Genomic DNA, 27,639 nt, shown 5'->3' with positions numbered 1-27,639 from the left:
ATTGGAGGCCGTGGGCCCGCCCCCGCCTACTAGGTGAAGGTGAGAGTCTCCTCCAGTTGGAGCGGTTGGACGGTACCGAGCGGCTCCAGGCGCGAGGTGAAAGCTCCCGGCGGACTCCTGCTCTCTAGCTATGGCACCTCCATCAGTCTTTGCCGAGGTTCCTCAGGCCCAGCCGGTCCTTGTCTTTAAGCTCATTGCTGACTTCCGGGAGGATCCGGACCCCCGCAAGGTCAACCTAGGAGTGGGAGGTAAGGATGCAGTGCCCAAGTGTGTGAACAACCTGGGAGTGGAGCGGACCTAACTTGGGCTGTGGGAACCGTAGGAGATGCCGAGGCTCACCTTGGTTCTGTCGGAGAGGTGGCAAGATCCACGAGGCTTGGTTCCACCTGCCCATTTTACAGATGGCCATATGGAGTCCTTGAAAAAGGGAGACGTATCTGTGTACACACAGGAAGGTGTAGCAATCAGGACACAAACTCAGTTTTTCCGATTCTCTATTGTGTGTGTTATACTGCGTCCTTTCCCTAGGGAAAGGATGATTGAAAGGAGAGAGGGGAAAATAGAACGCTTGATATCAGGCTTGGAGACCTGGATAAAGGAGAACTCTTAGTCCTAGGAAGCGCTGATCTGGGTCGGTAAATATTTGACTGACTACCAGGTGTCAATCAGGCACTTTACCAAACCCTGTAAAAGACTGAGGCTTGGTTTTGGCTCCAAGGAGATTAAAATCAGCAGTGATAAAATAGAGATCTAAAATTCTTTCAAGACACGTTAATGCTCTTTGGGACGATCTGGGAAGAATGTGGTAGGGATGGTGAAAGGAGTGGAAAGAATATAGATGGTGAAAAGGAGTGCGATGCATCACTGCACACATCTTTGTCTTTATTTCTTGCTGTCTTTCTTGGACCTTGGATAGGTCAGAGCATGGTCCTTCAATTTGCCTTACTGCTAAGAAAAAGACTTGGACTGGAGTGCCTCTGAAATTTAACTCTAATCTTAATCTTCTCTGGTGAATGTATTATTTCTGTCACTGTCATTTGGATGTTTGAAGCCACACAGACACTCAACACCCAAAGACCAGCCAGGGAGAAGAGAGTGAATAGGATGATGTTCTGTGCTAGGGAACAAACTTAGAGCAAAAGGACTAGAAATTTTGAAAAGAGAAAATTGAACTGTTTTGTAGCAGAGACGCAGTGGCGAGAAGGAGGTTCAGAATTAGGTGTCTTACAAGTGACTGTGTCTGTCCATAGGACCTGTTAAAGTCTTCACCAAGGAGTATGGGGGATGAGTGAGAAGAAAGCCTTTAGAAAGTTCTTGGTTTGTTGAAAGCTGGATAATGGGTACATGGGCATCCATTATATTATTTTTATAATTTTTGTATATATTTGAAAATTTCCATAATAAAGCATTTTTAAAAAGCCAGTTCTACATAGTTTCACCCACAGAGGGAAGGTAATGTTTTTAGCAACCAGCAGAATAGAGTAACATTGAAAGATTGCCTTGAATTTAGTTGGAATGGTCGCTCTTCAAGCTCTTAATCTGTCTTTAGGGCTCCATTTATCAGGAAGAACTAATATTGATATTAATCTAAATACTTTTATTTTAAAACCTCAGGTTTTATTGTCTCAATTACCTTTAAACTGTCTTTCAGGGTTTTGGTGAGGATCAAATGCATTTAAAGTGCTTAGACCAGTGTATGACACATAAGTAGGAGTTATATAAGTATTAGATATTGCTCTTGTTTTGGTATTTGGAGGGGTCACATAAAAGATGTTTAATAAAATTTTTCAGCTCAAGAACTGCAAAATAAAATAATTTCTAACACTGGTTCCAAAATAAATTGTTCATGCAGAGAAAAAGCACCCTGCCAGCCCAGACAGAAGTGAATGATTGGCTCAGAAGCATACTCTGCAGCCCAGATGGTGGTCACTTCAACCGTGACAGTGTCTTTGTCATGTTTTTCTGGAACCAAGGAATTCTTTCTCTTTACTACAAGCCAGTGATCTATGCATTTGGTGCTTACAGTGACTCTTGGAGGGTTGTTTATTACTATTACTGTTTTAGAGATAAGGAGGCCAAAGCCCAGATTGATGAAGCCTTTTGGCCCAACATATGACTATAGATGGTAGAGCTGGGGTTCCAGGCTACATCTCTCAGGTCCTTGGGTCTCTGCCCTCTCCTCTATTTTGGGCACCTTCAGGTGGTCCAGAGGGAGCCAGGGCACTGTAGTGGGAGGAGCCAGGAGACCTGGGTACAGGCCCAGGCCTGCAGCCCAGTGAGGTGACCTTGGGAGTATTATTTAACATCCCCAGACTTAATCTCTTAAATAAGGAGCCAGAATGGAATGACGCCTCTCTAAAATTCTTCTCTAAGATTCACTAGCACATTACATGACTGCAGTATAGGATATAATGTTACTGACCTCATCAGTTGACAGAATTAAATGAATAATTTCGTGGGAAATATGATATTATATGAAAATTGTTATATAAAAGTTATTTTTGATGATTCCCGTGACATCTTTTTTTGTGTGTGTGTGCTGACAGGTGTTCAGATAAGGGCCTCATTGAAGTATAGTAGAATAAGAGGTCTCTTTACGGCTTTCATATGTCCTAGCTCTGTTTATACACATCCCAAAGTATATCCTTTGTGAAGGAAATGTAATTAATCTCTGGCTTTGGGGAAGGTACTTTTTTTTTCCCCTGATTTAAGAGAAAGCCTAATGGAAAATATTCAGCTCACCTTCTAGTGATGATGGACATTTAGAATAAACGCAACTCTATTCTCCTTAGCTCGTTCCTACTTGGAGATAGTCTCCCCAGAGATTTTCTTCTTGCTGTGACTATTTGCATAATTTCCATATAGTTAAACACAGAAGAGCATCCCATTTTGCTCCATTAAATATAACGCTTCTCTGAGTTGACCATTTCAGTGCTTCTCAAAGCTTCAGAAAGTGACTTTAAGGGCAGGGGAGACAAGGCCAGCCTGATGCAGCCCAAGGCAAGACATTTCTCTATAGACTGCAGTCCCTTTATCCTGTAAACTTGGCTTTCTTTTGTTTCAAATAAACTGTGCTTGCTTTGATTTTTTTTTTTTTTTTTGTCTTTTTGCCGTTTCTTGGGCCACTCCCGTGGCATATGGAGGCCCCCAGGCTAGGGGTCGAATCGGAGCTGTAGCCACCGGCCTACACCAGAGCTACAGCAACGCGGAATCCGAGCCACATCTGCAACCTACACCACAGCTCACGGCTGGATCCTTAACCCACTGAGCAAGGGCAGGAATCGAACCCGCAACCTCATGGTTCCTAGTCGGATTCGTCAACCACTGCGCCACGATGGGAACTCCTTGCTTTGATATTTTTTGTTGTAAATGTGGATTCCTAGCATCTTCAAATAAAATTGTGGGACAGATGTGCTGTGTCAGGTGCTTCTGAGTACCCACCCCCGGCCCTCTCCCCAGGACCCTAGTTGGAAAACAGCTTTAAAGAGGCACATCTGCGTGGGCTCCTAGGTGGGAATGGAGGGGGAAGTGGAGAACTTAGGAGAAAAAGGGTTATGGTTTGATCATCTAATTCTCCATGTTCTTCCTGAAATCAAGACTGTTAGACTCACCTAAAACACGTGTGACTCCTGTAACAGAGCTGGTCCTCAGAGAGAAGGGCATTGGTGTGTGGAGCTGCAGGAAGGCCCCTCATGCAGTCAGTCCTCTGGGGCCTACTGGTTTGGCATTCCCTAGACATCTCTTTTTTGGGGGGGAGAGTGTCCTCTAAGACTGTCATTTCTTTTTTTTTTTAATTAAAAAAAATTTTTTTTTAATTATAGGGCCGCACCCAAGGTATATGGAAGTTCCTAGACTAGGGGTCCAATTGGAGCTGCCGCTGCCAGCCCACACCACAGCCACAGCAACACCGGATCCTTAACCCACCGAGCGAGACCAGGGATCGAACCTGCATCCTCAGGGATACTAGTATGGTTTGTTACCACTGAGCCACAACAGGAACTCCTAAATTTTTTACTAAAGTATCCGTAGACATCTCTTGCTCTTTAGAAAAAACACAGAGATCCATGAATTTAATAGTATGATAGCCTAGCTCTTAGAATCCTTGTGATTTAGGGCAAACTTTTCTTGTCTCAGTTTTCCAGATCTCTAAAAAGAGATCATAATTATAGCTATTTGGTGAGTTGTTAGAAGAACTAAATGAGAGTTTTTAAAAATGTGAGGTACTTAGCACAGTGTCCTGTGTGTACTAAGTATTCAGTAAATCCTTATCGTTATGGCTTCAGCTATGTTGATGTCTATAATTATTAAATCTTTCCTTCCATCCTGAATTTCTTCCCTGAACGCCAAACCCATATGTGCTACAGTTTGCTGGAAACATCGTACAACCCCCTCAAATTCAATATTTTATTTTTATTTTTTTTTGGCTTTTTAGGGCTGCACCCAAGGCATGTGGAGGTTGCCAGGCTAGGGGTCCAATCTGAGCTACAGCTGCCAGCCTATGCCACAGCCACAGCAACACAGGATCCGAGCCACATCTGCGACCTACACCACAGCTCATGGCAATGCTGGATCCACGACCCACTGAGCAAGGCCAGGGATTGAACCCACATCCTCATGGATACTAGTCAGATTCGTTTCCGCTCCACCACAGTGGAAACTCCTTCTTTCCTTGTCTTATCTTTTATCTTCCATACCTCATCCTCTAGAATCTTTCCTGACCCCTCACAGGAGAATAAAGGACCTGTGTCCTCTGTTTCCTGGAGGAGAGACAGTATCTTGTTCTATCTTATCCATCTCTGTGTATCCATCGCTTCTAGCCAGTACTTGGTTCATGCTGGATTCAGTAAGTTCCCATTAATGAGTGAGATGATGAAAGAATGAATGAGAAATTCATGGGTCCAACAAACAGGAATAAAACCCCTCCGGGAGAGTAGAAATAGTGGTTGTTGATAGTGCATGACCTTATTGCTCCAGTCACCCAGGAGTAACTGCAGTTCTGCTTCATTAGGGCAGTTAGACAAGGCACTGGAACTAAATCTGGAGCTGAACCCGTGGGGAAACTGAGCAGCAAAGAAGGAAGCAGAAGTGTCAATTGGGCAGTTTCTCTTGTCGCAGTACAGACACAATACCTCCCTGCCTCCAGTCATGTTATAGGATTTTTTAGTGGCAGGGAGCATATGTTACTAGTTAAGAACTGTGGTACTATGGCCTTTTCTTTATTTTTCATATTTTATTTATAATATGTGATTTACAAATGACATATAAATATGACATTTAGCATAATTATATAATACATACAATGTCCAAAAACAGATGTGAAGCATAACAGAACTAATTTTTTTCCATAAACACCCATGTTCGTGTACCTCTAAATAGTATCTCCTCTGTGTGGTGTGGTCCATATATAATGCTACTGCGCAAAGATTTCTGGCAGCTCTCTTTTGGAATAGCATTCAAAGCACGTTAGACCCACATAGGAAACTATCTTTTTATAACTGTTCTCCATTCATATTATCCAGTCCATTCACCCACCTGCTTTGCTGGACATGATGCAAGTCCTGTTCCCCCAAATTAAATTTACTTTCAAAGGACAAAGATTTGGGGCCATTGAGGATATTCAAAGTAATGAGATGTTGCCTCTAAAAACAATTCCAAGAGAAGAATTCCGAGAATCGTTTCAACAGTGGTAACATTGTGATCATAGATGGGGTGATTTACTTCAGGGACAGTGATTACTTGAAAGTGTGCGTCTCTTTGAAAAACCAGACCAAATCCTCTCCAGATAAAGTAGGTGGGATGTGAGTGGTGTGACTGTATTTTGAGTCAGATTCACCAACCCAGAGACTGGTGGTTGGTTGGTTAGTGGTATGTCAGTTCGGAGCTCTGTCCACATTTTTGTTGCTAGCTTGATATGCTTATCAGATTTGCAGATGACACATCCCTGAGGGTAGAATTAGTTGATAGAAGACAGGTACAAAGTCAAAATGATCTTATCAAGTCTTATTTGTTGTTTAGCTTTTTACCTAGTAATTTTATATGTAGAAATCTTTCCTAAGGAAACACTCAGGAATATGTGTAAGGGTGTAACAATGTTTATATTAGCAAATAATCAAAGGTAACACAAATAGTTAATAAATTATGCATAGAAAAGAATATTGTCTAGCCCCTAAAATTATACTATAAATGGCTCATATATATGAAAAATGCCCAGTTGCATCATGATAAGAGAAATACAAATTTAAACTCCCCTGAGATAGCCTTTGTGCTCTTGAATGGGCAAAAATTCACTCACTAGATGAGGTTATGGGGCAGCAGACACTCTTATACATAATAGGAATGTAAACTGATAAAACCCCTATAAAAAAGCCAAGGTGGATATATTTGTCAAAACTACAAATACACGAAGTATGCCTGAAAGTAATACATTTACATTTAAAGGGATCATATTCTTCAAATTTGTCATTGATTGCCACCAGTATTCTTCCAATCAATTGTTTTAACCAAATTTGTGATACGACCATGTGTTATAAAATGGAGATCAGTGAAACATGTAAGATGACACATGGACAAGATTGCTTGAAGTATTGCTTTCTAACAGCCAGAGATTAGAAACAACTCAAATGTCCATCAACAGGCAATTCAAATTATGGTGTGTCTATCAATTATGCAGCTCTAAAGAAGAACAAAGACACTCTGTGTGCACAGATAAAAATAGTTGATGATGAAAATAGTCACAATATACATGTGATAAATGGAAAAAAGCATGTTGAAACTCCTATACATAAAATGATATATATTTTATAAAGAAATATATACTCAGGGAAAATAGAGCTTAGAAGGTTGTATATCAAAATTTTCATACTCTGTATCTTTGACTGCTGGAATTACATGTTAATCGTGTTTATTATTTTCTTTCTGTGTTTTTCTAAATTTTCTACAGTCAACATGTGTTGTTCAGTAAACAGCATCAAAAACCCTAAAAAGTGACTTAAAAAAAAAAAAAAAGTCAGGGATTAATACTGGGCAGAAATCAACAAGATAAGAATTACTTAAAGTTTTTCAGTTACACAATCACTTGCCAAAGCATAGGCTTATTGGAGTCCTAAACATTCCAGCAGGAGCAAATGACCTCTGTAAGGAATCCTACTCAGGTCATTGGTTTGGATGTAAGCCCAAAGCAGCTGCCCTTTTTTTTTTTGTCTTTTTGCCATTTCTTGGGCTGCTCCCACAGCATATGGAGGGGTCCAGTCAGAGCTGTAACTGCCAGCCTACGCCAGAGCCACAGGAACGCGGGATCCGAGCCACGTCTGCAACCTACACCACAGCTCATGGCAACGCCAGATCCTTAACCCACTGAGCAAGGGCAGGGATCGAACCCACAACCTCATGGTTCCTAGTCGGATTCATTAACCACTGCACCACGATGGGAACTCCGCAGCTGCCCTTTTAAGCTTATAATCTCAAAATGACTATAGGGTAGTATAGGGGGAAAAAAAATCGGGGATAGGATAACTCAAAGTAGACTAAAATTATTTTTAGTGTAGAAGAAATGCTTAGAAATTTGTTGTAATCAAGAGTAAATATATGAAATAGGTAAATTTAGATCAATACGAATGTGAAGCAGAGGAAGCGAGTGATAGGAACAGTCAAAATGGTAAACACTGGCTGATGACAAAACAGCAAGAGGACAAAGATGTGTTTAAATTGGTTGTTGGATGATTGTGTAACCAGTTGTTGGAATATTCAGTCAAGGGTGTTTGCTCACCATTGTCCCATTTCTTTCTTATAGGACAAGAGGAGGAGGTGGGCCTCCTTCCGCCCCCCACCCCCTCCATGTTTATGTTTGAAGACGCAGCATTCATCTGAAGGAGCATTGAGCCTTTTTCTTGGGGCAGTTGCGGGGCCAGGGGCTCTAGAGACCTCAGTGCCCTAGCAACTTTGGCATAGCATTTGTAACATTGACATAGCATTTGTTAGGTATTTTTCCTTTGCAGAGTGCCTTGCATGCACTGTTTCATTCAGTCAAGCTCTGTGATGTCCCATTTTCATTTCAGCATTCTACTTGGAGGTCACATACTTAGGAGCTGTGATTTCCATCAGGGTAGGAACCATATCTGTCCTTTTGCCTGACGAGCACCTAGCCCGGTGCCTGGCGCAAAGCAGGCAGTCAGTAACTGAATGCTTTAACTTTCCTAACAGGTTTTTTGTTTGTCTTTTTTTTAGGGCCACACCCGTAGCATATGGAGGTTCCCAGGCTAGGGATTGAATTGGAGCTGTGGCCTACACCACAGCCACAGCAACGCCAGATCCAAGCCATGTCCATGACCTACCGCACAGCTCACAGCAATGCCAGATCCTTAACCCCCTGAACGAGGCCAAGGATCAAACCTGCATCCTCATGGATCCTAGTCAGATTCATTTCTGCTGAGCCACAGTGGGAACTTCTCCCTGACAGTTTTGATTGGAAGGTGGTAGAACTCTTCCTGTTCACAGTTCCAAACTCTTCCTTGAACAAAGCCTAAGACTCCTCCGTTGTATGTCTCTTTCCCATGTCCCAGCTTATCGCACCGATGATTGCCAGCCCTGGGTTTTGCCAGTCGTGAGGAAGGTGGAGCAGAGGATTGCTAATGACAGCAGCCTAAACCACGAGTACCTGCCCATCCTGGGCCTGGCAGAGTTCCGGACCTGTGCTTCCCGCCTTGCCCTTGGAGATGACAGCCCAGCTCTTCAGGAGAAGCGGGTGAGTTTGGGGTGAGGACCTCTTTTCTCTTTAGAAACTGTGAGGACAAAAAGAGGTTAAAAATTTGCTTTATATTTTTCTTTGTAAGGGGGTGGGGAGTAGGGCATGCCTGCAGCTAGTGGAAGTTCCTGGGCCAGGGATCAAACCTGTCCCATGGCAGTGACCTGAGCTGCTGCAGTGACAATGCTGGATCCTTAACCCACTGTGCCACAAGGGAACTCCAGAAATTTGTTTTAAAATCTTAGATGTTATGTCTGTTGAACTGTCGATGAATAGGATTTTAGTGTGACCTCAGGAATCTGATGGTGCAAATGACATGCTTTCATTTAAAGCAGGCCTTCATGGAGTTCCCATCATGGCGCAGTGGAAACGAATCTGACTAGGAATCATAAGGCTGTGGGTTCGATCCCTGGCCTCGCTCAGTGTTAGGAGTCCGGCATTACATGAGCTGTGGTGTAAGTCAACAGGTGCAGCTGGGATCCCACATTGCTGTGGCTCTGGTGCAGGCCGGCAGCTGTAGCTCCGATTCAACCCCTAACCTGGGAACATCCTTGTGTCGAGGGTGCAGCCTTAAATAAATAAATGAATAAATAAATAAAGCAGGGCTTCTTCAGTATCCACTTTTGCCCACGAGGTGGTCATATTTTAGTTTCTGGGTTCGAAGCAGTCCGTGGACATGCTAAGGCAAGGGAATTTAATGGAATGATCAAGAGATTAGGGTCTGGACCCAGCTCTGCCAGGACTTTGACCAAAGGCAAATCATTTGCCCCACCAGTCTCTACATCACATCTACACGTTAGAGAGAGACTGGTTTATGGTTCATGGTTCCATTAGGAGCAGCTGCATAGGGGATCATTTAAGGGGCTTCTTTTTGTTGTTGTTGTTGTTGTTGTTGTTGCTATTTCTTGGGCTGCTCCCGCGGCATATGGGGGTTCCCAGGCCAGGGGTTGAATCGGAGCTGTAGCCACCGGCTTAAGCCAGAGCCACAGCAACGCGGGATCCGAGCCGCGTCTGCAACCTACACCACAGCTCACAGCAACACCGGATCGTTAACCCCCTGAGCAAGGGCAGGGACCGAACCCGCAACCTCATGGTTCCTAGTCGGATTTGTTAACCACTGCGCCACGACGGGAACTCCTTAAGGGACTTCTGAACTTCCTGAAATAATTCTGTGTGTATGCGTATTTCTGGAGAGAAGGTTCATGCTTTTATCAGATTTTCTGAAGGGACCTCTGGCCCCTGAAAGTTCAAGAGTCTAGATGCTTTCTGAAGATCCTGTCAGTTCTGCTCTATGGTTCTTCTGGCCTTGATCTTAACTTCTCTCACTTAAGTGCTTCCTAGTATACCTCCTAGTATAATATGACTACATATAACCAGAGACACATGGAAGGAGAGCACATTTGGGGAGAGGCTGTATGTGGCAGGAAGTGGTATGAGAGAGATTATCACTGTTGTAGGAATTCAGAGAGACTGATGGGACTTGAGCTGAACCTTAGGGGATGAGGCCAGGACACTGGCTCTCAACTCTGACTGTACATTAGTATCACCTGGGAGGTTTTAAAAACATGCTAGTAGCTGGACCCCATACCCGGCCTGTTAAATCAGGATCGTGGAAGGCATCCCCCTGTTCTGCCCTTTTACTGCCTTTCCCACCAATTCCCTTCCCTTCATGGGTAGATTTTAAAAGCTCCCCATGTGATTCCAAAGTTTAGCCAAGATTGAGAACCACAAAGCACAGGGGAAGAAAAAGCGAGGGGTATTTGTTCCTTGAAGGTCTGAGCAGAGGAGTTACCCAATAAGAGTGTTTGAAGAAGATGAACCTGGTTGGATGAACAGGAGAGGAAAGAGCTCAAGTTTTGGCAGTAATCCAGTCGGTATTGTGCAATTGAAACCACCTGCCTTTCTTGCCCTGCTGGGCCAGCGTCAGCCCAGCAAAGTAGCCTTCATTGCAGGAAAGGAACCACATCTTGGAGGCACTGATTTATTCTTATGCGGTTACCCAGATGCCCTGATAAGAAGAGCAGCAGGTAGAATGGAGGTTGCACACGGGCACATTCTCACGTGTATCAGGAGACAGAGAGTCTCTGAGTGAAGGTCTTGGAACTTAGATCAGTGATTAGGTAAGTAATTAACTTGATGAGGGTTTTGTCTGGATTGGTATGAGAGACTGTGACTGGCTTGCCTCAAGGAACCACAGAAATACAGGTAGAAATGGTAGATTTTTAGAGATTAGGGGTGGCATGGAGAAGTTGCTTTGAAAATCTAGGGTTTCCATAGCAGGAGAGGGGAGTCCTGGTGAAGTTCGAGAGTGGGGAATTGTGGCAGCTGGGGGTGATCATCTGAGATGCTGTTGATAAATTTGTTGGAATTCCATTGTTGATAAGTGAAAACAGATTCTATGTTGGGGAGCTTCCTCTAAGACTGTACATTCTTTATACACTTATTAACTCTGTCGGCAGATGGATGCTTGTTCCTCTGCCCAGTGCTACCCATTTTGATCACTTAGTGCTGAGACTTGGGGCTGTTGCTTGTGGAACAGAGCCCACCCTCTTAGTGTAGTTCATCAGCATCCTTAGTGTTGTGTTTTTTTTTAAATCTTGGAACAAATTTAAATGGCAGTCTTGGTGGCCATCTAAATATTTGAAGACTTTTACTTTCTTCTTCTTCTTCTACTTTTCCTCCTTCTTTTTAAAATGGTTTAGGATACTCTCTTGGCATCTACAACTCCCTAGGTACCAGTTGGTACTGAGCCTTTTCTCTTTCTCTGGACTGTCCAGGCTACTCTCTTAGTTCAGCCCACTATCATCTCATTCGGATTCTTATAATAGCCTCTTGCTTCTGGTCTCTTCCTCTTTTGAGTCATTCTGCGTAGTACAGCTACAATGATCTTCCTCAGCAAAAAAAACAAAAACAAAACAAAACTAATTGTGTCACCTGCTTCCCCTCTCACACACACACAGTAGCTCCTCCACTATCTACAGGGTAAAAATCCAGATGCCAGAGTTCCCGTCATGGCGCAGTGGTCAATGAATCTGACTAGGAACCATGAGGTTGTGGGTTCGATCCCTGGCCTTGCTCAGTGGGTTAAGGATCTGGCATTGCTGTGAGCTGTGGTGTAGGTTGCAGACACAGCTCGGATCCCGAGTTGCTGTGGCTCTGGTGTAGGCTGGCGGCTCTGGCTCCGATTAGACCCCCTAGCCTGGGAACCTCCATATGCCGTGGGAAGCAGCCCTAGAAAAGGCAAAAAAAAAAAAAAAATCCAGATGCGGAACAGGGAATGCAGCATGTTTTGTAATCAAGCTTCATCCCATTCTTTTGGTTACTCTTGGTCCGATACCCCCAGGGTCCTGCTGTCCTAAGAGCCTGCTGTTTTCTAGACCCATCAGGTGCTATCATGACTTGGCGCCTTTGCCTCAGCCATTCCCTCTGCTAGGAATGCCCCCGTCGCTTCTATGACTCCCCGGGCCCCACCTCCAAGTCCTTCAGGGCCCAAGGCTCAGTTCCATGCTGGATTCTGAGTTCCTCAGGCAGAGCTGGTTGTTCGAGTCCTCTGAGTCATCATGGGACTGTGTACTGCTTGGGAATGGCAGTACTTACTGTGTTTAATGTACAGTTTTGTGAGTCTGTCTCTCCCATAAGACCATAGCTTCCTCCAGGTCAGGGATGATGGCTTCCTAAGTTGTCTCAAAAATCTTCAGCATTTAGCTCCTCCCTGGTACCTCAGAGATCTCAGATGTTTGAATTCACTCATTTGTTCAGTCACCGGACTGCTCACTACTAGGGGTAGGTGCTGTTGTAGATGCTGGAGCACGACGGTGACCAAAACACCCTGGATCCTCTGCTCGGCTTACAGTTTTGTGTGAGGAGAGACTGACTATAGCCATAATAAAGAGGAACACGATAGTACATCGAGAGGTGATAAATGCTACAAAAATGGAGCAGGAAAAGGCATATTAGGAGTGCTGAGAGTGGAAGAGCAGATTCAGTTTGAACTAGGGTAGAAATAGAAATGACATTTGAGCCAAAACTTGAAGGTGAGGCATGAATGAAAGAATGAACTAGAAAACAAACAGTAATCATGTCTTCCCTTGGATTTTGTTTTGTTTCTTGTCTTTTTAGGCCTGCACCCGTGGCACATGGAGGTTCCCAGGCTAGGGGTGGAATCGGAGCTACAGCTGCCAGCCTATGTCACAGCCACAGCAATACCAGATCCGAGCCACGTCTTCGACCTACACCACAGCTCACAGCAACGCTGGATCCTTAACCCACTTAGTGAGGCCAGGGATCGAACCCACAACCTCATGGTTCCTAGTCAGATTCGTTTCCGCTGAGCCACGACAGGAACTCAATTTTTCTTCTCAAGATTTAACATTACCAGGTCCATCAGCCATTTTGAGGAGACCTATTTTCTAAGACGGTCAGTGCCTCCTACTGCTTCTCCATTTTCACATCTTAGGATCCAGGCCAAATGTCCGTTTTTCATCTCCTGCCTGGTAACATTTCAACTTCTTAAATTACTGAACCACTATAGGTAGGAGGGCTTGTGGGCCATGAGAGGGTGCCCTAGTTTCCTGCTTGGACCATCACCTCTGGGAAACTTGGGGCTTTCTCTGTGGCTTTCACTTTTTCAACACTGTCTTTGCTTATTTTAGGTTTATTTAGTGCCATTTGCCAGATAACTATGTGAATTGCTTGGGGGCACCCAGATCAGTGCCTCCTAGCCTTGGCACATGCAGCATCCAGTTCTGCTACTCACAGTGAAGTCATCACATCAGCAAATTGTGATCTTAGACAGACAGCCCGACAGGGATTTCCTCAGGCAGCGTGACTAAGTTGGGAGTGGATTGTGTACTGGCATAGCTTCTCACTGAGTCTTACTAGGTTTCCTTTGTTCTGGAAAGCCCTGTTTAGCTACCCAGGCCCAGGGGCCTGGCTCCCTTTGAAGTTTGTACTTATTTCCTTTGCTGTTATGATTTTTTCCCCCTTCATCCTAAATATAGGCCTTTCTTGGCCTTTAGAGCAATTTGCCAAAAATCAGTTCACAAAATGACCAAATTGACATATTATTGATTCACCAAGAATTTGTTTCTGCCAGTTGCTGATATGGTATAGAGCAAGCTGTGTTTCACCGAAGTCGTCTGGTGTACAATATATTTTTAGAGGGAATGCTTATTTCTTGAGAGTTTGATATGTCACGTGTCAGATACATCATGAATGTCAGGGATTAGTTAATGTAGGTAAAGTGGGTTTATTTTTTCCAAACACATTTTCAATTTAGTCTGCTGATTTTCTGAGTTCTTTTAATGAATGAATTTGGCTTTCTGGAGAGGGGAAGAAAGGGTGGAGTTAAAAGCTGAACACAGAAAGTGAAAAACTATGCCTGGCAATGTCTTCACTGATAACCACGTGTACCTGTCACATATCCACTGATGACTTAAAACCTTGTTCAAGGGAAACTGTGTTCACTCTTGTAGGAAGTATCAACGTTCCTATACAAATTGCTGAGGTGTTTGAAATGTAAAGTAATGAATAAAGTTGACATTCAGCTTAGCTGGTGACAAATCCATGAAAGACAAATGCTCATTTGGGTTATATCACCTTGGTAGCAGTTTGCATAAAGAATCCAGGTAGATCACAATGTGAAGGCCAAACCTTTAAAGTAATGGGAAGGGGAGTTCCCGTTGTGGCTCAGTGGTTAATGGATCTGACTAGGAACCATGAGGTTGCGGGTTCGATCCCTGGCCTCGCTCAGTGGGTTAAGGATCCAGCATTGCTGTGAGCTGTGGTATAGGTCACGGTTCAGATCTGGCATTTCTGTGACTCTTGCATAGGCCGGCGGCTATAGCTCCCATAAGACCCCTAGCCTGGGAACCTCCCTATGCCACAGGTGTGGCCCTAGAAAAGACAAAACACACACAAAAAAAAAAGGAATGGGAAGGGACCAGTGCTGGGGCAGGGGGCCTGCAGTGAAGAACCACATCTGACCCGCAATGACCTTTTCCTCTGCAGCCCCACTGCCTTTTCCTCTCTCTGCAGCCAATGGCAGCTGTGCTCAGTTCCTCATTTCCCTATCAGTCAACTTTGCTTCTTTTGTTTTCCTTGTGCATGGAGGGTGAAAGTTCTCAGGCCAGGGATCCAACCTGCAGCACAGCAGTGACAATGCTGGATCCTTAACCCTCTGAGCCACCAGAGAACCCTAAGCTTTGCTTCTGTTCCATGTTTCAACAGTGTCCTTTCACAGATGCTCGGATAGAGCAGTGGGTGGTGAGGGCAGGGCCGGGGGGGATAGTAGTGGTGATAATTGGTCTCATTGCCTTGTGTCTGGCTTAAGTGTATTTCTGCTCATGATTCAGAATTCATCATGAAGCCGACTTATTCTTTATGGCTGAATCTAATCTCTATTGTTTCTTGTTTCACTGAGCATTGGTATCAGAAGAAGCTGTACTTTTCTCACCTGTTAGGATGATCATTTGGGTGATCATTTCCTCTAACACGATGACAAATGTGAGATATATAAATATATATATATATTTTTTTTTTTTTAAACAGGAGAAAATCAAAGTTGAACAATATGTATACATGGGAGAGACCCAGGAAAACGGACTCACTTCTGTATTTCTAATAATCATGCATTCATCAGATGATTTACTTGTCCAAAAGGATATTTTTAAATGTGCAGTTGAAATCATACTGTTTACTAACATTTATTTGGAAAGTTAGTATCAATATTCGTGAAAGAGGTCTCTTTTTTTCGGTTGTCATCTTTCAGCATTGGTGTTATGTTTGTTCTGTAAAAAAAGATTTTGGGAGTTCCCGTCGTGGCGCAGTGGTTAACGAATCCGACTAGGAACCATGAGGTTGCGGGTTCGGTCCCTGCCCTTGCTCAGTGGGTTAACGATCCAGTGTTGCCGTGAGCTGTGGTGTAGGTTGCAGACGCGGCTCGGATCCCGCGTTGCTGTGGCTCTGGCGTAGGCCGGTGGCTACAGCTCCGATTCAACCCCTAGCCTGGGAACCTCCATATGCCGCGGGAGCGGCCCAAGAAATAGCAGCAACAACAACAACAACAACAGCAAAAAAAAAAAGACAAAAAAAAAAAGATTTTGGAAGCGTTTCTTCTTTGTCTGGGAAGGTTTTTTTTTTTTTAACCTTTTTATTGTGAAAAATTTCAAATATATACAAAAGTAGATAAAACAGTGTGATGAACAAACCCCCATGTATCCATCACTTGGCTTCAACACCAATTTGTAATTGGTCATTCTTGTATATTCCCCCATCTTCCTGCCAGAGCTGAATTACTTATAGCAGATCCCAGACATCTAAATATAGGTTTTTAATTATTTAAAAATATTCCTAGTAATGCATAAATACATTTTCCTTACCTTTAGTTTTTCTTTCTTCTTTTTTTTAATGGCTGCACTCACAGTATATGGAAGTTCCCGAGTCAGGGACTGAATCCAAGCTGATGCTATACTGTAGCTGTGGCAATGCTAAATCCTTTAACTGTGCAGGGTCAGGGATTGAACCTGTGCGTCTGCAGCAGCCTGAGCCAGTGCAATGGGATGCTTAACCCACTGTGCCATAGCAGAAACTCCTCATTCTCCTTTTCTTTTTTTTTTTTTTTTGGTTTTTAGGGCCACAGGTGCGGCATATGGAAGTTGCCAGGTAGGGATTGAGTTGGAGCTATAGTTGGCGGCCCTTGCCACAGCAACACCAGATCCAAGTTGTGTCTGTGACTGCAACATACACCATAGCTCATGGCAATGTTGGATCCTTGACCCACTGAGCAAGGCCAGGGATCAAACCAGCATCCTCATGGATACTAGTCAGATTCGCTTCTGCTGCACCATAATGGGAACTCCCATCTCCATATTTTTAAAAGACAACTTATACGTTAGGTCAAAGTCCCTTTGACTGCTATTCCCACATCTTAGGCCCCTCCTTAGAAGTTGCTGCTGTTATTACATTGGTATATGTCCTTCCTTTTAGATAGACTTTATTATTATTATTATTATTAAAGTATAGTTGATTTATAGTGTGCCAATTTCTGCTGTACAGCAAAGTGATTCAGTCATATATATATATTCTTTTTTTATATTCTTTTCCATCATGGTCTATCCCAGGAGTAATAGTTTTCATCTACTAACCCCAAACTCCCAGTCCATCCCAACTCTCTCTCCCCTCCCCCTTGGCAACCACAAGTCTATTCTCAAATATCATATGGTATTTGTCTTTCTCTTTCTGACTTATTTCACTTAGTATGAGAATCTCTAGTTGCATCCATGTTGCTGCAAATGGCATTATTTTGTTCTTTTTTATGGCTGAGTAATATTCCATTGTATATTATGTACCACATCTTAAATCCATTCATCTGTCGATGGACATTTAGGTTGTTGCCATGTCTTGGCTATTGTGAATAGTGCTGCTGTGAGCATAGGGGTACATGTATCTTTTTGAATTACAGTTTTGTCCAGATATATGCCCAGGAGTTAGACTTTCTTATGTGATCTGTTTCTTTCTTTCTCCTTTAGACATATTAAGCAACACATAATTTATGACATTTCTCTACTGAAAGAGTTATGCTAAAATCTAATTAGAATTGTGAAAGGGCAAAATCAAAGATGTTTAGGCAGAACAACAGAGGTAGGGCTTCATGAATAGATCTCCAGCGAGAAGGCCTGAATTTGTGTTCAGCTCTGCCACTCACCAGCTGTGAATCCTTTGGCAAGCCACTTCTCTAAATCAGTTTCTTCATCTGTAAATTAGGAATCTGGAACTTACTTTACAGGACTATGTGAAGATCAATAAGCTGTGTGAAGGTATTCCGTAATGGGTAAAACATAGCACTTTAGGTGAGGCCATTTTAAGAGGCTTCAGGAGAGGAATGTATTATTTGCATGTCACCTTTGTTTTGTTAAAACTCTTTTTTTTTTTTTTTTTGCTTTTTAGGGCCACACCTGCGGCATATGGAAACTCCCAGGCTAGGGGTCCAGTCAGAGCTGCAGCCACCAGCCTGCATCACAGCCACAGCAACACAGGATCTGAGCCTCATCTTTGACCTACACACCCAACCCACTTAGCGAGGCCAGGCCAGGGATGGAACCTGAATCCTCGTGGATACTGGTCGGGTTCGATACCACTGATCCACAATGGAGACTCGAATTAAAACATGTCTAAGAATTAATAACAAATATATCAGTGAGAAGGGGCTTTGCAGATTGATATTGATGGCAAGCTTGGAACATTATTTTACAGTCTTCTATTGGAGGGCAGTTTTGATCTTGAGATGGGTGCAAAGGGGTAGGTTTGCCTTGCAGGGTACACTCTAATGTGGCCTGGGTGCATCCTCCACTTCTGTGTTCAGAGGGGCGTGCCCTCCGGGGTCAGACTTCCCCAAACTTCCTGGGTAAAGACCTGGTCTTACTGCTCAGTAGCTGGTAACTTTGAGCAAAGTGCCTCACTTCTTAACCTCAGTTTCCTCATTTGTAGTCCTGGGCAAATAATACTGCTTCGTGTAGTTATGATGTTTTATAGAGATGACACATTTAAAGGGCTTAGCGTGGAGCAGGCCCAAAGGCAATGCTTGTCATTACCGTATTCTCCCTAATTTGTCTGACCTCCATGAAATAGCTAGTGACCCTGTTTCTTCTCTTTCAGGTGGGAGGGGTGCAGTCTTTGGGGGGAACGGGTGCACTTCGAATTGGAGCTGAGTTCTTGGCACGATGGTACAATGGAACGAACAACAAAGACACGCCTGTCTACGTATCCTCACCAACCTGGGGTGAGTCCGGTAGCTGTGACGAGGGGAGAAACTGAGAAGCCGGTGGAAATATCCTCAGGAGTCTCACTGTTTACATGAAAAATGTAACCCAGCCCTGGGTCAACTGACATTTGGGAGTGGCTTGAATAGTGGCTTATAGCAGCACATGAGTAACCTGATGCTCAAATTCAGATTAGGAATACTTTTCCACAAGACTCTTGTTGACCTTGTGTTTTAGTGCAAGTTGAACCTTCCTAGAGGAGGGCGGTCCCTCTGTAGTAGGATGTTTGTCAGCATGGCTACGACAGGTCAAGCTTGTTCCTGTTACAGTCCTTCCTCCCAATCTTAACCTTAACCCCTCACTGCCACGTCACCTAGGGATGTTACGCCTGCAAGGACCCTGGAAGTTGACTTGTGTCTTTTCCATTTGTGCCTCCATGTGTTTGTAGAACATTTAACCTGTTATCCCTTTGTCTGCAGAAAATCACAATGGAGTCTTCACTACTGCTGGATTCAAAGACATTCGGTCCTATCACTATTGGGATACCGAGAAGAGAGGACTTGATCTCCAGGGTTTCCTGAGTGATCTGGAGGTGGGTGATTAAAAGAAAAAGTAAACAGAATGCTGTGGGGTCGGGAGGAGCAGGGAGAAGTCTTTGGATCAGTTGATAAGTTGAGAGTCTGAGACATCCTGCTCAAAGCAGATGGCGGGTTTCTGAAATGGCACATAAGGTGGGAGTACCCGTCCTGTGTGCCCCTGTTCCCCCATGTCCCTGCTGGCCCCAGAGCTGACAGAGCCTCCTTCTCCTCAGAACGCTCCTGAGTTCTCCATCTTTGTCCTCCACGCCTGTGCCCACAACCCGACAGGGACCGACCCAACTCCGGAGCAGTGGAAGCAGATCGCCTCTGTCATGAAGGTAACTGCCTTTTCAGAGAATCTTTTAATATCGTGTGTATTAATGGTTGATGTATTCAAAAGCAGTGCCTATTGCTGAAGAATTTGGAAAATGGACAAAAGCCCCAAGAAGGAACTAAGTAGTAACTTACACATTCTATTCCCCAAAGAAAGCCACTGTTAATATTTCCATATATAGAATGTCAGGCTCTTTTCTTTTAAAAAAATGTTTTTAAGTGAGTTATACACATACATGTATTTATTTTACAAAGACAAAACCTGTACGGTTTTGTCACGTACTTTGTCTTTCATTTGAACTCCTTAGCATGTCATTCAAAATGTTTTGTAGTGTTGTTTTCCATGTGTGGTTATGTCATATTACAGATTGATTGGTGAACATTTAGAGCTCAGGTTTCTTACTCTTGTGAACAACTTATGTAATAAGCCTCCTTTTATTATTTCTTTGGGATAACTTTCTACATTGGAACTTCCTTTTTTTTTGCCTTTTTAGGGCTGTACCTGTGGCATATGGAGGTTCCCAGGTTAGGGGTCAAATCAGAGTTGTAGCTGCCAGCCTACACCACAGCCACAGTAACGCGGGATCCAAGCCATGTCTGCATCCTACCACAGCTCATGGCAACACCAGATCCTTCACCCAGTGAGTGAGGCCAGGGATCGAACCCACATCCTCATGGTTCCTAGTCGGATTTTTTTCTGCTGTACCACGATGGGAACTCCCACATTGGAATTTCCCAGCTTGAGGTATATATTCTTTTTTTTTTTTTTTTTTTTTTTGCTTTTTAGGGCCGCACCCACAGCATATGGAGGTTCCCAGGCTAGGGGTCCAATCAGAGCTACAGCTGCCGGCTTATACCACAGCCACAGCAATGCCAGATCTGAGCTGTAACTGGGACCTACACCATAGCTCATGGCAACTCAGGATCCTTAACCCACTGATCAAGGCCAGGGATTGAACCTGCATCCTCATGGATGCTAGTCAGATTGGTTTCCGCTGTGCCACGAGACGGGACCTCTTCAAGGTGTATATATTCTCATTAATGTGTTTATAGAGTACTTCTCGATAAACTATTATGCACTGGGCACCCTGGGAACACAATGGTGAGCAAAGCAGAGGTGGTCCCACCCTTGAACATGTCTGGAGAGACAGCCATGTACAGTCTTCTACACAAGACTGCTGTGTTGAAGGGTGCTATGGGGCACATAGCCCAGACTTTGGGGAGTGTGTGTGTGTTGGGAAGGGTGAAGAAGAAACCTTCCTGGAAGAAGTGATTTCCATATTGGGAATTGAAGGAGGAGGACAGGTGGGGGCTGGAAGGGAAGGAATGTTCTCTGCAGAGGGAAGCGCACGGTCCAAAGCCCAAGGCAAAGGTCATGGTCCATTTGAGGAAAGGAAAGTAATTCTTGGTATGTGCTAGAGTTCCAGGGGCGAGGGGAGTGTGAACGATGAGGCTTGAGAGGTAAATGGGAGGCCAGGTCCTGGGCTGAGGCCTCAGACTTTATTCCGAGGACCATGTGGAGCCCCTGGCAATCTTTGAGGTCACAGAGTAACATCATCAGATACATCCTGTTGGCAAAGCAGCATCGTGACACTTTAGGACCATATGCTTTAAAAAAATAAAGTTTCGATTTGTTGGTTGGTACGTAGGCGAACAGAGAAACAAGTGTAAAGTGGAGTTGGATGCAGAAAGGAAAGGCAGGAGAAGCCAACAGGGCGAGCAATTCCTTCCAGGCACCCATTGGGGAAGGAAGGCCATGTCTGAGGTCGGTTCCAGGAGGATTTCCTGCCTGACTCACTCTCCTTCCTCGCAGCGCCGGTTTCTGTTCCCCTTCTTTGACTCAGCCTATCAGGGCTTCGCATCTGGCAACCTAGAAAAAGACGCCTGGGCCATTCGCTATTTTGTGTCTGAAGGGTTCGAGCTCTTCTGTGCCCAGTCCTTCTCCAAGAACTTCGGGCTCTACAGTGAGTGCTCTCCTGAGTTACAGCCCAGCTGCCCCACCCCACCCCCACCAGAACCCCAAGGCTGATTCTCATCCCTTTTTTTAGATGAGCGCGTGGGGAACCTGACCGTGGTTGCAAAAGAACCTGATAGCATCCTGCGAGTCCTTTCCCAGATGGAGAAGATCGTGCGAGTGACGTGGTCCAATCCCCCTGCTCAGGGAGCGAGAATCGTGGCCCATACGCTCTCTGACCCTGAGCTCTTTCATGAATGGTAAGGGGTTCAACGCCCGGTGGGCGAGGGGTGGGGATACAGAGCAGCGATTGTCGCATTACATTTAACTGTCTGTTTTATTTTGGCAGAGGCAGGACAAAACCACTTGAACCTCTTTGAGTGTCAGATATTTCTATAAAATAGGACTGGCACCTACACACGTGTGTAACACAACACTGGGTGTGCACTTGGTGAATGGAGTTCCCCCCACTCTCCCACCACCCCATCCCACCCCTGGCTTCCTCCCCTGAAAGTTAGGAAATACAGGGAGAAATTTCTGATAGAATAGTCAACTTCAAGTTAGTGCAACAATTTGGGTCTCTTCATTCTTTATCTAATTTGTATATATTTTATTTTATTATTATTATTATTTTTTCTTTGCTTTTTAGGGCTGCACTCGCAGCATATGGAAGTTCCCAGGCTAGGGGTTGAATCAGAGCTACAGCTACTGGCCTACACCATAGCCACAGCAACGCAGGATCCAAGCCACGTCTGTGACCTACACCACGGCTCACAGCAACGCTGGATCCTTTAACCCACTGATGAGACCAGGGATCGAAGCCGCATCCTCATGGATACTAGTCGGATTCATTTCTGCTGCACCACAAGGGGAACTCCAATTTTATCTTATTTTGAAACAATTTTTGTGTAATAGCCAAATCTGCAATCTCTCCTTGATTAGGACTGATAAAATATATATTTTCCTGTCTCAGTCAGCACCTAGGTGAAGTCTGAGGTAAACATAAATGGTGTTACAGCCGGTAGAGCCAAGACACAAACTCCATCAGTTCATGTAGTCCTTTCCTTCTGCCCAGTCAGTCAGTCTCTCTGATCTCCTTATCACCCGTCCAGGCATCCAAATAGCCTAATAGGCAGGTCGTGATCCCATTTTCAGCTTACAGATCAAATTACATTTTTTAAATGTATGTGTTTTCGTCCCATCTCCCCTGTCTGCTTGGTACTCATACTGCTGTCCTCTCAGGACAGGTAACGTGAAGACAATGGCTGATCGCATTCTGAGCATGAGATCTGAGCTTAGGGCACGATTAGAAGCCCTCAAGACCCCTGGAACCTGGAACCACATCACGGACCAGATTGGAATGTTCAGCTTCACTGGGTTGAACCGTAAGTAGCCCCCGCCTTGAACGCTCGCCGTTGGACACAGCACTCCTCTGTCGGTGTTCTGGGGCTTGGCTCCCTTAGCTGTCACCCATTTGGTCAGCCATCACTTTGGACCAGAGCAAGTTAGATTTCCTCAGTGTGTCCCACCTATCTCCTGGGCCCCTGGGGTCTCAGCGTGGTTGTGGTCTACCCACCCTGGCCACAAAGCCAGCTGGGAAATAACAGGATTTATACTTTGGAGCCTTGATTTATGAAACATCTTTTTTAAGTGTTCAGGTACCTTCTGGTTTCTCCCTAATCTTAATTATAAATATTATGTATGATTATCCAGGGATCTCATTTCTTTCTTTTTTCTTTTTTCTTTTTTTTTTTTTTTGCTTTAGTTTTTAGGGCCACACTTGCAGCATATCGAAGTTCCCAGGCTAGGGGTTCAATCAGAACTACAGCCACTGGCCTATGCCACAGCCAAAGCAATGTGGAATCCGAGCCATGTCTGTGACCTACACCACAGCTTACAGCAACGCAGGATCCTTAACCCACTGAGTGAGGCCAGGGATTGAACCCACATCCTCATGGATGTGGGTTCATTAACTGCTGAGCCACCAAGGTAACTCTGGGGATCTAATTTCTTAACAGGTCTTTCCTAGTCTCCAAGCATTACCTTCAAAGAGGTTACAACATTCTCTCTTAATTTCATAAATAAAAACTTAAGATTAGTAGTTGGAATTAAAAACCAATTGAAAGTCTAGCAGGCAGCCATGCACGATCTTGGTCAGCTGTCCATAGGGCATATCAATGATAGGCCATCCCTTCTGATGATAGAGCATTGATTCATTTAATAAGTAATTCCCAGAGTTCCCATCATGACTCAGTGATAACAAACCCGACCAAGATCCATGAGGATGCGGGTTCGATCCCTGGCCTTGCTCAGTGGGTTTAAAAGATCCGGCGTTGCTGTGACCTGTGGTGTAGGTCACAGATGACGCTCAGATCCCACTTCGTTGTGGCTGTGGAGGCGGGCAGCTGTAGCTCCGATTTGACCTCCAGCCTGGGAACTCCCATATGCCAGCCACACTTTCGGCCCTAAAAAGCAAAACAAGAAAAGTAATTCAGGAGTTCCCGTCGTGGCGCAGTGGTTAACGAATCCGACTAGGAACCATGAGGTTGCGGGTTCGGTCCCTGGCCTTGCTCAGTGGGTTAACGATCCGGCGTTGCCGTGAGCTGTTGCAGACGCGGCTCGGATCCCGCGTTGCTGTGGCTCTGGCGTAGGCCGGTGGCTACAGCTCCAATTGGACCCCTAGCCTGGGAACCTCCATATGCCGCAGGAGCAGCCCAAGAAATAGCAAAAAAAAAAAGACAAAAAAAAAAAGAAAAGTAATTCACAAATTCACAAGCACCTCAACCCAAACCCACTGGTGGCATAGTGCAGATATGACCACTCACTTGCATGTGGATCTTCTGTCTGAGTGGCTGTGGACACAGATGCGTGCCTTTAGGTCACAAGTGGAACATCAGAGGTGCCGGGAGGACTATAAACTGGGGCCATCAGAGTGCCTGTTTGAAATGGGCTCAGAAAAAGCCAAAAGAAAGGCGGTAGAGATTGCATATTGTAGATACTTCAGGGCAAAATAGGTTGCCCAAGAAGATAAAGGGACAGCTCAGTTAGCCATAGGTGTCCTCACGATTCTGGAGTGGGGGATTAGCTCACTTGATTAAGAAAGATCATCCTGGTACAATTGCTAAGATATTAAGTGTAATGGAAATGGTGTTGAGGAGTAATATTCTCAAAGCTCACAAGGTGGGGATGTCTTCCCATAAAATTTCCAGATGGTCCCGCTCTCCAGAGTAGGACGTTAGTTTTGTTATGAGTAGACAAATGGTAAGAATAGGCCTGAGCTTATAACAGAGTTATTTTTTTAGAACTTGGTATCATTTACCCTTTTTAAAAACAGATTTTTTTCTTTTTTCTCTCAATATTAGGAGAAATTTTAAACATACAGAAAAGTCGGAGGAATTGTACAGTGAATCCCATGTGCCCACCATCTAGTTTCTACAATTCTCATGTTACAGTACTTCCTTTACCACAGCCTGTCTATCAGAACAGGGGCTTTCATCCTGAAATGACATTTTAAAAATTGTGTATGTGTATATTGGCTTTTTTTCTAGGGAAAGAATCCCTAACTTTGACCAGCTTCTCAATGGTGATGCTCCCTCCCCCACAAAAGTAGAGAAGTTTCATTTCTGTTTCAAAAAGCAGGGCGGGAGCCCTGTAACCCCAGCTTCTGCCTCTGGGGCAAGGCTTTACAAATGTGCTGTGCCCATGGCTCTGTTGGTGTGTGAGGTTAGGTGCTATCACCTTGGATGGCTATAATTCACACAATTAAAGCTGGTCAAGGCTACCCAAAAGGTGGCTTTGTTTGAAGGGCCCATGGGTACCCCTGAGTACAGGGCCTAGGTTTTTCACTTTCATACAGAGGCAGCGTGGTCTCCTGGCTAAGAGCTTAGACCCGGGAGTTACACTGCCTGCCTTCAAATCTCAGATCCACCACTGACTAGCTGGGTGACCTTGGGAAGGTCATTTAACTCCCATCTCTGCCATCTGTAAAATGGAGGTGCCAGGATCATGAGAAAGATTAACTGAACTAATATAATGTGCTTAGAACACTGCCTGACACATCGTGTTTGTTTCTCTGATGATTATGATTTTATTACCATCTTAGTCGTCTTGGGCTGCTATAATGAAATGCCATAGACCGGGTGGCGTGGACAACAGAGATTTATTTCTCACAGTTCTAGAGGCTAGGGAGTCTGAGATCGGGGGGCTGGCACCCTAAGTTTCCTCAGGGGGCTCTCTTCCTAGCTTGCAAATGGCTGTATCCTCACATGGAGGTAAGAGTTGGAGCAGGAGAGAGAGAAAGAGAAGGGGAGAGGAGTTCTCTTACGGCACATTGGGTTAAAGATCCGGCATTGTCTCTGCAGTGGCTTGGGTTGCTGCTGTGACACAGGTTTGACCCCTGGCCTGGGACCTTCTGCATGCCGTGAGTGTGGCCAAAAAAAAGAAGGGTTGGAGAGAGCTCACACACAGCAAGCTCTTGGATCTCCTCTTATAAGGGCGTTACTCCATGACATGTGCTTCCCCTCATGACCTCATCGGAACCTAATGACCTGCCAAAGGCTCTACCTTCTAATACCATCACATTGGGTCATTGGGGGAATTAGGGTTTCAACACATGTCTTTTGGAGGGACACAAACATTCAGTTCATAACAATCATTATTCTCCCATTCTCGCAAACTCACGGTATCTTAAAGGGTGCTAACAACAAGGGGGAAAAATCAGCTAAAATTCTCTGATGGCTTTGTGATAAAGCAAAAAAAGCTGTAGGGATTGTGGCAGAAAGGGAGTACCGGCAGTCCCTTCCCATTTCATACCCAGTGTTTCTGCAAACTCGGGGGAAAGCCCTCCTGCATGGGAGTAAATGAGGGCTGAGATGCGCCAGCCCCGAGAGGCCTCTGTAGTTTTTCAGCCTGCTGGTTCACACCTGCAGTATTTACCCAGCAACTCTCATTGTGGGACTTTGTACCATGTACTGTGAAAATGCAATAGCCAAGGGAAGCTGCTCTAGGTATTCAGAGTTCAGCAAATACAGGTGAAGGAAGAGATAAACAAAGCACATCATAACTAGTTTTTCATATCAATGGAATGTTCTTAAGTTTGTGGGTTTGGTTGAGTTGATAGGGTGTCCTGGAGAATGTAACCTCCAAGGTTTGGGTGACAGGTAGTCCCGGATTAAAATTCCCTTCGGGAGGAGCCATGTTAAACTTTCTGGGGATTAGAATGTTAGCTTGGGGAGTTCCCTTGTGGTGCAGTGGGTTAAGTATCCTACATTGTCACTGCAGTGGCTCGAGTTGCTGCTGTGGTACGGGTTCAATCCCTGGCAACTTCCATATGCCATAGGTGTGGCCAAAAAAAGAAAAGTTAGCTCATAAGAGTAGTTTCCAGAATCTATTGCGAGTATTTCTCACTGTGTCAACTGGACAAAATGGCTCCTGTTGTTTTGCTTCTGTGTTAGGGGGAAAGAAGGAGTGTAATTGTAATGGAATTTCTGGACTTCTGTTGCTCAAAGGATTCCTACTGCTCTGATTATATGTCTCTTGGTTTTCAACAGCCAAGCAGGTTGAATATCTGATCAACGAAAAGCACATCTATCTGCTACCAAGTGGTCGGATCAACATGTGTGGCTTAACCACCAAAAATCTAGATTATGTGGCCACCTCCATCCATGAAGCTGTCACCAAAATCCAGTGAAGCAACACCACCCAAGCCAGCGCCACCCAAGCGGTCCTCTGTCTCGTGTGTTCCCTGCCTGCACAAACCTGGTTCTATACATCACAACTGTATTAGAGACTACCGAGGGACAGAAAAGGCTGCTCTGGTGAGGTAGCTGCTATTTAAATTGGCCCCACGGGAAGAGAACATCTCTTGAAAAGAAATGGGGGCCAGGGAATAGAGCCCTTTTGGAGGCCAGAGCAAATTCAGGCTTTTATTTGAAAAGAATAAAAAGGTCCTTTGATCATGAGATGTAGATGTCTTGCCCCCTCACTAGAAGCAGGAGTATTGCCTGTGTCACTCACGTGCTCCTGTGTGTTTTACTCTGTACAAAGTCTAGTCCCAAAGATCAAGTTGTCTGAAGAGCAAAGTGTGATTGTGGATATTGGCTGTGTCATTAACAGTTGTCCTCTGGACCCAGAGTGTCTGTCTCCCTGCTCTTTCTGCATGGCTCTGTCCCTAGCCCTAAGCTTGAGTTCTTTAGGGTGGTCAAGGTAGGAAATATATTTATATTTTACCCACACATTAACTGAAATAAAAGTTTCACAGAGTCAAATTTACCCTTA

At 44.6% G+C, this 27,639-nt stretch overlaps 1 protein-coding gene across 1 annotated transcript; it reads left to right on the top strand.

Moving 5' to 3' along the window:
• Positions 1-8: 8 nt before the first annotated feature.
• GOT1 (glutamic-oxaloacetic transaminase 1) lies at positions 9-27,639 on the top strand. The gene is made up of 9 exons (XM_047760488.1): positions 9-248; positions 8,559-8,740; positions 18,395-18,518; positions 18,978-19,090; positions 19,310-19,414; positions 21,223-21,373; positions 21,458-21,623; positions 22,606-22,748; positions 26,913-27,639. Exons 1-9 carry the CDS (start codon positions 131-133, stop codon positions 27,050-27,052), a joined length of 1,242 nt encoding a protein of 413 aa, XP_047616444.1. The 5' UTR covers positions 9-130; the 3' UTR covers positions 27,053-27,639.

This window comes from Phacochoerus africanus, chromosome 15 (genome assembly GCF_016906955.1).
Source record: "Phacochoerus africanus isolate WHEZ1 chromosome 15, ROS_Pafr_v1, whole genome shotgun sequence".
Lineage (NCBI taxonomy): Eukaryota > Metazoa > Chordata > Mammalia > Artiodactyla > Suidae > Phacochoerus > Phacochoerus africanus.
Note: the sequence above shows the minus strand (reverse complement) of the source record. Positions and strands in the feature narration are given on the sequence as shown.